This window comes from Siniperca chuatsi, linkage group LG10, assembly GCF_020085105.1.
Source record: "Siniperca chuatsi isolate FFG_IHB_CAS linkage group LG10, ASM2008510v1, whole genome shotgun sequence".
Taxonomy (NCBI): Eukaryota; Metazoa; Chordata; class Actinopteri; order Centrarchiformes; family Sinipercidae; genus Siniperca; species Siniperca chuatsi.
In genome coordinates this window covers 22,448,936-22,461,691 of record NC_058051.1, presented here as the reverse complement: position 1 = coordinate 22,461,691, position 12,756 = coordinate 22,448,936, and the positions used below count along the sequence as shown (strand labels likewise).

The 12,756-nt window shown below is 40.9% G+C and overlaps 2 protein-coding genes and 1 non-coding gene across 10 annotated transcripts in view; 2 read left to right on the top strand and 1 right to left on the bottom strand.

Moving 5' to 3' along the window:
- Positions 1-10,105, bottom strand: zgc:113278 (Translocating chain-associated membrane protein 1-like 1-like). Of its 4 annotated transcripts, XM_044212546.1 has the most exons (12): positions 8,292-8,663; positions 7,215-7,275; positions 6,990-7,108; positions 6,138-6,254; positions 5,995-6,053; positions 5,380-5,464; positions 4,843-4,913; positions 4,085-4,189; positions 3,839-3,982; positions 3,521-3,681; positions 3,240-3,341; positions 1-692 (listed from the first exon to the last, which is right to left on the bottom strand). In XM_044212546.1, the coding sequence occupies exons 1-11, from the start codon at positions 8,409-8,411 to the stop codon at positions 3,268-3,270; spliced, it is 1,116 nt and encodes a 371-aa protein (XP_044068481.1). In that variant the 5' UTR covers positions 8,412-8,663; the 3' UTR covers positions 1-692; positions 3,240-3,267. The 4 variants fall into 4 exon arrangements, with proteins under 4 accessions (XP_044068481.1, XP_044068483.1, XP_044068480.1 ...); XM_044212548.1 differs by lacking the exon at positions 8,292-8,663 and adding an exon at positions 10,085-10,105 and having other exon boundaries at positions 1-3,341; XM_044212545.1 differs by having other exon boundaries at positions 1-3,341.
- Positions 9,883-12,756, top strand: part of LOC122883585 (protein kinase C-binding protein 1-like) — a 19,967-nt gene continuing 17,093 nt past the window's right edge. For 3 of the 5 annotated variants that reach the window (XM_044212499.1, XM_044212497.1, XM_044212489.1), the window contains exons 1-3: positions 9,883-10,017; positions 11,453-11,699; positions 11,797-12,032. In XM_044212499.1, the coding sequence (XP_044068434.1) occupies positions 12,019-12,032 (14 nt within the window). In that variant the 5' untranslated portion in view covers positions 9,883-10,017; positions 11,453-11,699; positions 11,797-12,018. Of the gene's footprint in view, positions 10,018-11,452; positions 11,704-11,796; positions 12,033-12,756 lie in introns of all 5 variants that reach the window. The other 2 variants (XM_044212490.1, XM_044212500.1) reach the window with 2 other exon arrangements.
- trnak-cuu lies at positions 10,449-10,521 on the top strand. Its single transcript has one exon. It is a non-coding gene; the product is annotated as a tRNA-Lys (tRNA).

Sequence of the window (12,756 nt, the reverse complement as noted above, 5' to 3'; positions counted from 1 at the left end):
TTTGTGTAATGAATAAAAGCTTTATTCAAACATGAAATAAAAAAAAATAATGACAAAGAAAAATGATCAGAACTCACAATATTTTGCATAAATTTATACCATCAGAGCAGTTCAGAGACAACATATTTGAAAAGGAAATATATCGCAACATCTATAAACAAGCAGCAAAATAAAAACAAATCAAAGACAATGCAGAATTAATTAATAGAATACACTAAATGTGTGTCTCTGCTGTGCAGGTCTTTTTTTTTTTTAGTGATCTCATGGTTAGATGCATTAATGATTGTTGCCACCTAGTGGTTGCTCATACAGTTAAATCATTGCAGTCTTTTTTCTTTTTTTTTTGGTTTTCAACAATTACAAAATGCAGTTTTAATTCAAATGTGTAAATCATTGAGCATCAATGCAGAAACAGCCCAAGTGAGCAGTGTTATGGTGCTCTGACATAATGCATATTATGCAAAAAAAAAAAAAAAAAAGTGCGTTCCTGTAGGATTATACAGGCTATTGTGTCTCAAAGCGAGGGGACCGCGAACTGCCGAGTGGCTCATATTTCAGAGCCTAAACGTCAGCTGTACAGTATGACATCTGATGAGCAAGGAAAGCTTACAGATGGTTTCACTCTGCAAAATGTAGTTTGTTGGTTCTACATCCGGGCCTGTAATCACGAGTACTGAGAAACACCTGCAGGACTGGAACAAATAAAAAAGTTAACTGACCATTTGCTCCTCTGATCATATTTAAACTGATGTGATAATGACTAGTGTCAGTATGACAGTGTATTTCACTATCATAAAACATGTAGTTGTGAAAGCTGCAGTGTACACCTGCAGCATAGTGTTAACTGAGCACTGTTATACAATTGAGTTCACTTTGCTCTAATAAGGCCATGAAGTTAAATAAACCATTAGGCTAAGTTAATTTTTACACTCATACCACAATGTATACTCACGCTAACAGTTCAGCAAGCTTCATTCTTATATAAAAAACAATTCATATCAATATGGATGCAAAACAAATATTCACACGTGTGTACTGAACAACAGTGAATTTCAACAGTTTCCCCTCTATAAAAATAGCTTAAAAATCTGACACATATTTTAGTACAGTGTAGGGTTAAGTCCGTTTTTTTTCTCTTTTATATCTGAGACAGTTTAATAACAGGCTGGTACATAAGTCCTCTGCTCCTCCTTCCCTCCTATGACACTGCCATACACAGACATAGGGCTTTAAAGACCACCAAAGTCCCAATAAGGAGCGCTAAAGGGAGCAAAAATGAATGGCATCTTCATCTCCTCCCTGCTCTAGACTAAAGACTCCAAACTCCAACTGTCTGCAGACAGGTAGTACAGTCTTTTCTGTACAGAGCGTCACATGCACAGTGGTTTAGTAGTAGAGCAGGACTTGGTCCATGAGAGGAAAGAATATGGCCAACAGTACAATATGTGTGCTCCATAGCAATGTCAGAATCATTGAAAAGGTTAAGCAGGAAGGACAAAACATGCCACATTTGGCAAACAGAAATCACAGAATCTCTCTCACACAGGAAAGGGCATCTGAGGGGCAGAGACATTGAACACATAAGCATTAAGTAACCAATAACCTATAGAACACCTATCCACAACTCAGTGTGTTACACACAGAAGCGTGTTGGGAAGTGAGACGGACCCAACCAAAGCTAACTAAAAGATAGGATATGATTGTGAAATACAACAAACAGGGCAGGAGTCAAACAGATTGTCACATTTCATGCTCTGCACGCAGGCAATTTTTTTTTTACGAGAGACAAGCAATAAACATCGTTGTCATCACCATCATCATCATCATTCACGCCCAGTTAATTCACATACACAGTAGGCAAAACAATACTGTACACACACACACACACACACACAAACACATCCCCTTACAAACACACCTCCCATTGCACCATGGGATGTAATTTATAGTGTTAAGTGGTGAATAGCATGTCTCCTGATACCCAAGAATAAAAAAAAAGCGAACAGAGAAGGCAAACAGAACGCAACACAAGCAGAACGAGTGATACAAACCACTGACATTATAAGGACACTTGAAGAAAGATTGTATTGTTTGGATTAACTAAACGCAGTTGCTATGTACCGCTGTGTTTGCTGGTTATAGCTTTTCAAAGCATATAAAATAATAACTATCTGTAGTATATGGCAAAAATAAATAACTCAAACCTCTTGCAGCAGTTGTAAAAAGGCCACTGAATGCTTGTGTGTGTGTGTGAGAGAGAGAGATGCAAACTCAACAGCACAGGTAGGAACTAGCCATAAAGTCTTTAGCCTTAAACCATCATGCATTGACATTACCATAAAAAAGACTGAATCGCAGCCTCGCACAGTTTTCTTGCTCAAGTTTCCAATCATGCCGTTATAAAGATTTAACTGTATGCATACAGTACAGCATCACAGGTTACAGTATAGCTTCCTCTTGGTAAGTCACCTAACCTGGATGAGTGCCCTGTAACAGGGTTAAGCTGATTACCAGGCAAGTGATAAAAGCAAACAAAAATACACAAGTGCCTCAATCCTGTAACATGTTGGATTTCAAAGGCAGAGGCTATCACAAAATGCCAGTAAATGATAAAAGAGTTAAGTACATGCTTCAGTTTTCTGGCTGCAGCTATGCCAAATACCTAAATAGCACAAATATTCCTCTGGAGCAATTCATTTTCCTGACAACAGCAGAATACCGAAGTGCTATCTTCCAGAGCAAGAAAGGCTTTATTTTGGGACTTGAGCCAGTGGCCTGTTTTGCGAGTTTAACTGAATGAGGCCCAAGCTTACAGTGACACCCCATACAGTTAATCTGTACATTAACGCTTGATATTAAGTTGCCCTGAAGTCAAAATTCGCTTTTTAAGGTACTGTGATGTTAACTGATTCCATATCAAATTACTGAAGAGCAACGAGTTTAAAAGTACCCGGTGAGTGATCATAGTTTTACACAAGGACACTTTGAAGAACTAAATCTATCCTGTTAAAGCATCAAAACCAGCATTGTCCTGCCAACGTCCCATCTGCAGACAACCCAAATTAATAATAAACATTTCTAGCAGACAGTAACACTGTACTTTTTCAAAATGGAGTTTCAACCCCAAGGGGACAGTTATGTAAGGTTTCTTAGTGCGCTTAAACATTTGTTTTGGAGAGCAGTAGACAAAATTTTAAGTTGTATAAAGACATAATGTCACATTGTCAGAACTCCCTCACTCTGTTATTTTCCCCAATTCTTCCACCTCTATGAAGCTTTGGCTTTTCTTGCCCGTGGTGATGTTTTATCGTCAGACTTCACAACCCCATTGGCAGCACCTCCTGACAAGACAAGTGAATAGAAACATTCCTGATGAAATCAATTTCAGACATATATTCAACAATGAGCAATATCACAAAAGAATCTGAAAACTCAAGGTTGTGAGACATAAAAAGAAACATAGGATTACATTATGTCTTTTTGGGTGACTGACCAGATGCTGTGGTTCTTGAATACTCACCCCTTGTAGGCTCCCTTTTGTGAGGCTTACTCTTTGGGCTGACTGTCTTCTTCTTTGAGGCCTGGTTCTGGCTGTGCTCCCTCCACTTTTTCAATTGGAAGTTAATGAATTTCCACATCATCCAAGCCTGCGTGAGGCAGATAGCTGCCAAACAAGTCATCCTGAGGGGTGGGGAGGACAGATTTCATGAAGTTCTTTAATTTGTGAACAGGAAACAAAACTTTGGCCATTTTGGCATTTTTAAGTTTAATGCAATGGGTAAATTGGCTAGGTACGAGACATTAAGGGCTTTTCCTGTTAATTGCCATCTGGACTTGCCTTACGGTGAGCACATTGAAGTTGCCTTCTGCTAAGGAAAAGCCCTGGTTTTTTGTGCGGGGCAGCCCAAAGCCAAACGTCAGAACTGAGAGTGTGAGGGTGAGGAGGCGGGCGATGACAAAAAGCAGTGCCCACAGAGTAAAACTGTAAAGGAAAAAAACACATTGCATCAATTTGTTCAGATCAGGAAGCCATTACCACCCACCAAAAATAACAACTTGTTTGTTAGACGAATGAAAGCAATACCCCTTCTGCTTGTTCTCATCACTGAAGTAGAAGAGGCGTGAAGCGTGGAACAGGAGCTCCACCAGGTAGTGAGGGACCAGCAACACTAGGCCCAGTCGGTGGAGGCTAAACAGATGGGACACAGAGAGAGGGACGGCAACACAGAATTAACAGAGAACACGAAGAAAAAAAAAGGTGACAACACTGAACACCATCAGCAACATATACTCTTCTTATAGAACATGGCTGTGAACACTTTCATATCAGTTCCCCAGGGGATGAGCAAAGGGAAGAGACTCCATTTTAAAAACCAGGTAGGGCTCACAGGTCAAAGTACAGTATGAAACCTTATGGTTTCAATTCCCCATATAAAGGAAAAGTCAGCTGACCTGGCTTAGGTTGTGTAAGTACAAAAAAGGAAAAATCAAATAGGCTGAAAACTGAGCAACTACTCACAGTCCATCACTCAAAGAAAAAAAAAAAATCACTCCATAAACTCATAGATACTGTGTAGTAGCTTAGTGTCAGGCATGATGTCCGAGTTGTAAATCGCATAATGATAATTTTACTTTTATACAGTTTCCTGCAATAGCAAAAATGAACACTGCGTTACCTGGTAAAAAGTTAAAACCATTTTATCAGGCACCGGTTTGAAACATTCTCAGTCAATATCAGGATAAATTAGATCTTTATGAGATAAACCTAGAATATGCTTCCTCAGAATATTCTTTAATTCATCCTCAGAGGACACACTCAGAAAAATGTATTATTTCACTCACTTTAAGACATAGGCACCAGTGATGTGGACAACGTAAAGGCAAATGTAATAGAGCTGGCGGGGGATGTCCTCCTGTAGAAATAAAACAAAGCAGGAGAGAGTTTGTGTTAGTAACAGCAGCAACATCAACTGCCACAATCAGTACAGTTTGCTGGAAAGGTTTCACTATACAGTAATGCTAAATCAACTAAGAAAAAAACATTTCTTCTTGCTTGTCTACAAGTACTGCAACAGAGGTGTGAAGGTATTCCTTCCTGCACATCTGCGCAGGAGGTATAAACACCACTGCACTCATCATAGATTACAGACTGCAGAGGCCATTGCACAAAAAGTTCTTCACCACTTCTCATCTGTTAAGAGGTTAGATGGTTGATGTGGCTGTAAAACCCAAATGAAAGTTGAGCCAGTGTGCCACCTCACATCTGCAATACAAGACCACTGGTTTACATGAATAAACTGCTGCTCTGCTAACCTAGGGCAACACACAAAAACCTGAAATTTTTTTCCAAGTACATAATTTTTGTTAAATGACCCTCACCTTCCGTACTTTTTGAAAGTACAGCTCAGGAAGTGCATGGAGCCAATAGGCAATTTGGCAAATGTAGAAGAACTTGACCTGAAAACTAGGACAGAAGACAGGTTGTGCAGAGGGGTGGGTGTTATTTTAGCATGGACAGAAGTTATATCATATTAATATACAATAGATCATGTTGTGCATGGTGCACTGTTCTGTAACTTCTATTTAAAATCCAGTGACATGTACGACAAGTCAAACCAGTAAGAAAATGGAAAAGAAACACAGCCTGACCTGGAATCCAAAACATGATCTCTCATTGATCTATGACATTAAGCTTGGACTTTGATCTTAAACTTTGATAGAAGATAAGATGAATCCTAACAATTCCAAACAAGTGAAAAAATACAAGTGCATCATGTTAAAAGCTCAACATGCACTCTATAGGAAAAGTGCAATGAGATAACTTCTGTTATGAATTGGCGCTATATATAAAATTGAATTGAATTGAAAATTGAACATACTTCCCTAGTGGAAATCATTTAAAATTGGAATTCAGTGTTTTGTTTAGATGTTTCTGGGATTAAATCACTAAAATATGAGCTTATGATATGCAGAAGTCTATAAATCTTTACTTACACCATGTGAGTGTGTGGGTAACCCTCCCATAAGAAAGTAGGATTTGTTGCAAAGTCCTCCTGTCAGAGAAAAAGAGACACCGCATAAGATAAAGACTAATGCAGTCTGAGACGGCGTGTTTCTGTGACTCCCGACCCTCGTACCGCTGTCAGGATGCTGCAGCCCCAGATGAAGGAGAACAGGTAGAACGCCGCAAGCTGTCCAGACTCATTGAACTTGCTGTGTTTGGTTTTTGACAGGTGCAACCTCCTGTTCATTTTCTGAAATAAAACAAAATAATACAGAAGGTGAACACACATCACAGGGTCCTCCACTCCATATGTCGAAGTGTCCCTGAGCAATACACCAAACCCCAAATTGAAAGTATTTTTACACAGAACAAGGACTGAGAATTTTGTCCCCCATCTATGTAACTGTATTAGGAAGTTATCTCTTAACGTCCAGTATGAACAGGAGGAATATTACAGCAACCAAAACCTGTTTAAATGTTCACATGGGCACCTGTTTCATGACAGACATGAAAAAGTGTGATCCTATCCTTTAAGAGAGACAGATATTTTTAAAGAATCCTGTTGTGGTCCACAAAAAGATTTTTATTTTTGGAATAAAAATATATAAAAATATTTTTTTCTATTAATAACATCCCACTAGGAATTGACGGAGAAACATGAGCATTGTTTCAGTCATTATGCTGTAGCGCACATGCAGCTGGAAGGATTGGACCTGATTACCCACAAATGGCTCTCATGGACCAGAATAGAGCCAACACATGAGGCGTTATTTGATGCTTTTGAAATTAAAAACTAGACAAAGACGATTGTAGTGAATACACAGGAGGAGAGATTCTTTAGCACAGTTTCTGTTTCCTTCATACCATGTTTATACACAAGATGAAAGAACAAAATAATAAGCCACTGTGTGCAAACAACAACAACAACAACAACAACAAACAGTGTGAGCCAATACAATGGCTGCTTGGATGATGATGTACTCACGTCGAGAATATATTCTTGTATCAAGGCATGAAGGATGACCGCAATAAGCAGGTAGAAAAACACAGTGGCCACATCTTTAGGGCCATACTGGTAAAGGTTCACTGGCTCAATCTTCTCATCTGCAAAAAAAAAAAAAAAAGAGAGAAACACAAATCAGATGCAGGGAAATGCAGTTAACTTGAGTCATTTTAAAAATACTGAAATGATCACTGGACTTCAGCTCACCAAGAACTTGTGTTACGTTGTACTGGACTGTGATGAACATGATGGCAAACTTTGCTGTGACCTGAAACACAAAGAAAGAAACAGGATTAATGGGCTGATTCTGAGTCAGAGGAAAGGTCTGTCACTGACCACTGACATATTTCGTACGAAGGAAGCCAAGCCTTTGTGTTGATAAACTAACACTGTAATAAATGTGTGTACAATCCTCTTGGGTGTCCCACGTTAAGAGAAACTTACGTTCGTGATACCTTTTTCGACAGGTGCACATAAATAGAACGTCTTAATGACTACATCCACGTTTAATCGTTTAGTATCAAACTATCAATCAATTGTGAAAAATTCAGTCATCATTTCATGCACATATGTAATGAGTTAGGACTGCTGTGTCACTGCAAGATCCTGAATCCATTGACTCCCATAACTGGGGTCTGGGGACCTCCAGGGGCTGCCTGGAGGGGCTCCCTGGGGTCTCTAACAAAAGGGAGGTATATTTTAAGTTCACTTCCATTGCTACAGTGACTCTCATTGTGTCAGGAGGAGTGTGTATCTTCACTGTCTCCTTGAGTATGGGCATTGATGACTCTGTACCAAGCTATAACCCATCTTCATCTTCACAGATAACGGTTGATTAAGACAAAATCTTTTCAATTTCAGCCTGGTGGCAGAGTTTGGGTGGGGACAGGTTAGTCAGGGGGGTGCTATCTTGTTTCATTCAAACGTGGCTTGGTACTAGTCAGCTATAGTTGCTCTGTCGATCGGACGGTAATCAAATGTGTAGCATGCAGACAGGCGTTTAGCCTGACTAGCTTGTTGCCAAAGGCCAGATAGCTACATGTATTGGTTTGCCACAGAGGCAATGGATTAGCCGACTGGTAAAATGACCTGTTAGCTGTGCCAGTGGGCCTCCTCGCCATCTTCTTTGGCAATCAGTGAGACACATGAGAAGGGAAGGAGAAAGACACGCTAGCGCCCTGCCCCTGGAGTTCTGCTGTCATGTCAGCTAACGATAGTTTGCAGCACCTAACATCACTCGGCTAACCACAGCTCCTGCGCTTTTCCTGTCCAATCACACAGTACCTCGAACATCAAGCCGAGGAGGATAATCATGGCCAAACACGAAACCATGTCGGCGTGATTCTGGATCACAAACTCGTGGCTCAGCACCGGCGGGCTCTTGTTCTTCTTGCGGAAACCCATGGCTCACCGACGCGGCTCTCTCCCTTCTCTGGCTCCGGGCTGCCGTCACGGAGTCTAGCTGGGCTGGAGCTAGCTTTCCCCCGCTGCACGTCTCAACTGATGGATGTTTACTCTGCTCTGGGCCGATCGCTCCACCGCAGTCCGTAACTTAAGCACAGTGAACCCGCTGCTCGTGTGTTTTAAAACAGTCATGAAGATGCATCGCACCAAACCAAACACTAACAGCACAGCACAGCACAGCACCCACTTCCCCACCCCTGCCTGATAAAGTCAGATGACGGGCCCTCCCACTTCAAAACCCCATTCATGAACCGCCCAGTGTCATTGACGTAGAAGGGTAACCCAGGCCCGTGGTGCCTTCACGTTCTCCACGTAAGCGCCCAGTTTCCAAAAGGAGAGACGTGTACTGGTTTCAGTGATGCATAATTATTTGGGAATATGTTATATTTCAGCACATAATCATCTGAAATGACAGGTCAGTTTGGAAATGTTACTGTATATCAGAATAGCAGGGCTGGATTAATAACTGGGCAAGGCGGGCAATTGGCCCAGACTCCAAGAGCCCCAGGATTATGGTAATTTGATTAATTACAAATTTATTAGAGAATTCACACCACTAAAGTACAATATCATCTGAGGCAGGTCCTGCATTTTACCCAATTCTATGAGCCTGTCATGATGAGACAAATTCTAGTTTCAAGACTTTAAGACTGTCATTATAGTTTTGTTTATTTATCTATTTTATTCTGTACTCACAAGGTACATTTTGCAGAATTAAGTAGTCCTTCCATACCACCTGCGGGTCGCTGGAGCCGATCCCAGCTGACATTGAGCGAGAGGCGGGGTATACCCTGGACAGGTCGCCAGCCAGGCTGACACATAGAGACAAACAACCATTCGCGCTCACAGTCACACCTACGGGCATTTTTAGAGTCACCACTTAACCTAAGCTGATCCAGATGTGTCTGGATTGTGGAAAGAAACCGGAGTAACGCTACCTGGAGAAAACCCATGCAGGCACTGGGAGAACATGCAAACTTCACACAGAAGGGCCCCAGCCGACCCGTGGGTTTTATTGATTGATTTTATTAGACAATTTCATTTTAAACACCAACTCAGCCAGGGCAGTGACTGCTTACATAAAAAGAAAAGTCAGGATAACACAATAAAGCTCTAAAGCTGATTTCCATTGTGGTCCCTTTGGAGATGGGTGTGCAGGTGAGAGGTCAAGATGGCAAGACTGACATAAAAACATTCATCAAAAACAATAATACAACACAATACAATCATCACTGGTGCCTATTGTGGTATTTCTACTGTTACTCAGGTAAAATATCCTGCGTTCACCACTAGTGGGGACAAAATATTAGAAACAAAACACAATTACTACTTTCTTGTGGGTACATTTTGTTCACTTGCGTGTCGCTTAACATTTTATTTGAAAAAAGGGACCGGAAGTTGCAATTTTGTCTGCTTGACAGTGCTCCCGTTTAAAAGGCAAACCAAGTCAATTACCAGGTAATAAGTCGTATGGCGGTGCCTTTAATGTTTTTCCTCTCACTTAACGGGGATTTACGGACAATTCACGGAGGAAACCAACTGTCAGGTAACTAACTTTTATGCTACTTGGCGTCCAAGACACATTATCCCATCATTGCTGTGACACTACTTACCGAACGTCAGCTAACGTTTTCACTGCCGTCACCATTAGCTTAATTAACCGTTAATCGAAGTTTTCTTTAAGGCTTTATGGGCGGTGTTATCCATCTAAAGAGAGGACGCTTTTGTAAAACACGCCAACGACAGCTGGTCATGTTAATGGGTTGTTGTTAAGACCCCAAGCGGCTACCAAGTTAAACATAACACTGGCTATTATTTGACGCTAGAGGTCAGTATGAGACCGAACCGGAACAGCAGGGCCTAAACCCCCCCCTTCTCACTTCGGTACACACAAATAAAACGTTTAACAACTTCACATATTTAATAGTATTGATAGTACATACGTACATTATTATTATTATTGCGTTCAGTCACGTAGCCCGGCTAGCTCAGTCGGTAGAGCATGAGACTCTTAATCTCAGGGTCGTGGGTTCGAGCCCCACGTTGGGCGCAGCTTTTTCATTCTGTCACATAAAGATCCACTGTGCAAACACAGTCCACCAGAAAACTAACTACAATGCTATCGCGATTCAGTGCCACTGCCCAGTTTCTGTGGTACTCAACTATAATTACTGTGGCCTTTTTTGTATTAGTGTTTTATTCACTTGCATTATATTGAAGGACTTTTGCAATATTCTGAAACCTCCTCTCAGGAGTAAAACTGTACGCCTATCAGTAGAATGCGGTCTTATACAGTCCATCCACTGCTGAAAAAACACAGTGACCACAAAAACACCTTTCAATATAATGCAATCCAGTACAGCACTATGAATTACAGCTTTACAAATTACCATAGAGTTGAGTCAACAACTGATTCAGTCTCAGCAAAATAGGAACATTATAAGTGTCCCCCAGATTGTATTTATGGCAGGGTTATTATATAGAATTTCCTTACATTATTTCTTTCTATTTTAATATCGAGTACTTTACTGCTGCTGAATGTCAAAAACTGGTGCTTTATCTAACTGTATTTAATTATTAATGACCACGGTTACAGCACAGACATTGAAGAGGAAACCCTACACACATTTTATTAAAAGCTCCTACAGTGTTTTTCAAATCACTTTTCAATTTTAGTATTCCTTTTAGTATTCCTTCTCATGAAGGAGGAGATGGGGAGATACATATTATTTTTAGTTATTTATTATATTTACTACATTTTGCTAAACATTGGCTTGTACATATACTGTATTAGTGTGTTTGGTTAATGCTCACTGGGGTGTTATATATCAAGGTTATTACAGTAACAACAGTAATGTGTGACATAAAAAGGAATGGCTTCATCAAAACTAGGTCTTTTCCCCTTTCCTTTACAACACACCATAAAAGTGTTTTGACTGTATAATTTCTGATTTTAGCTGCCTAATTTTCTTTTTTTGCAGACTGAATTGCCAAAATAGGCGAGGAGCTACAGTCTCTCTTTTCTCTGGAAACAGCCAAGAAGGAGGGAGGAGTTTAAACAAAGGCCCTCTCCACATAAAAAAAAAAAAAAATGGAGGCTTGTGCAGAGAAGCCACGGTGTCCTGCTCTTCACAGTCTACATGCTGCCATTTCTACTTCTAAAGCCTTCTAAAAAGACAACTACCGCCAGATTCTACACTTGGAAGCTTAAAAACATTGTTATATGGGGTTTGTATGTCAAAAATACTCATATTAATCATGTTATTTTGTAGTTTTAGGCCTAGTTCTCTGCTGATTTTTCTTCCCCTGTCACTGACACTCACAGTGCTGCCCCTGCCTGCACTGAACAAAGATAATTACTCAGGAAACATTTTGGCCAATCAGAGGCGGCCTTGTATCCTGCTTGTGAGGAAAGCGACCAGTCAGGACCTGGCTAACATCACTGGGGCCTGATCGCCTTGCCTGAAGAGCGGAGCCTTCCCCGGCTGAGGGCTGAGAGTGTCCTCCATGTTTTATAAGTGTTGACATAACAGTGTGTCAGGCAGCCATGCATCCACAGAGGTAAGCTCTGTCTTTTTTATCTCAACTCTCTGATAACAACATGGCTTCCTTCTTGTTGTTGTGGTGACTGTTGGTTTCTCATGATGAATGTGCACACCTTAAAATCAGTTTAGTGTGTAGGAGGAGGAGCTGGGGTGGATTGGAGGCCTCGCCAGGCCTCTCTGCTCCACAGTGCTGAGGAGGGTGGGGGTTGGGTAACAACTCTCACCCTTGCTCTCTCTCTATGTCTCAGGGTCACATGGGTGCCCCAGACAACCAGCCTGCCATACAGGAGGCAGAGTGGACCATAGCAAATCCTTTTCCTTTTTTATAATGCAAAAGAGAGTTAGATTTAAAAATGGCACCCACATCTCCTTTCTGTTGCGGCAGTCTTGTGTTGTAGCCTGGCAGAGAAAGAATGGGGGATGGGCAGTGGAGGAGAAGGAGGGGGGGTATTATGTACCCTTTGTAAGTGGATTGGCTCTGTGCTTGTTTTTTTGTGTCATGCCAGGCTGGGTAATAGACATGGGGGGCAACAGATGTGCTTGTTAGGAGGATAAGGAGTACAGGGCATAACTGAATACTGGTTTTCAGTCTAATATTTTTATATATGTATTTGTAAAATAAATGATTCAGAAACTGAAAACAGTATGACTTGTTATGCATTTAAGAAAACTGTACTGAGGATGGAGTTTCTACTCTCCATATTGGTCAGACAATGATCTCACGTGAAACAAACCGTTTG

What these genes read in the sequence shown, in the direction of transcription:
- zgc:113278 (XM_044212545.1), bottom strand. Translation starts at nt 8,411, where the DNA reads ATGGGTTTCCGCAAGAAGAACAAGAGCCCGCCGGTGCTGAGCCACGAG. An exon ending in TACAAGAATATATTCTCGAC is followed by an intron (nt 6,255 to 6,989) that starts GTGAGTACATCA and finishes GTTTTATTTCAG; the next exon opens with AAAATGAACAGGAGGTTGCA. An exon ending in ACTGGTGCCTATGTCTTAAA is followed by an intron (nt 4,190 to 4,842) that starts GTGAGTGAAATA and finishes CCATCTGTTTAG; the next exon opens with CCTCCACCGACTGGGCCTAG.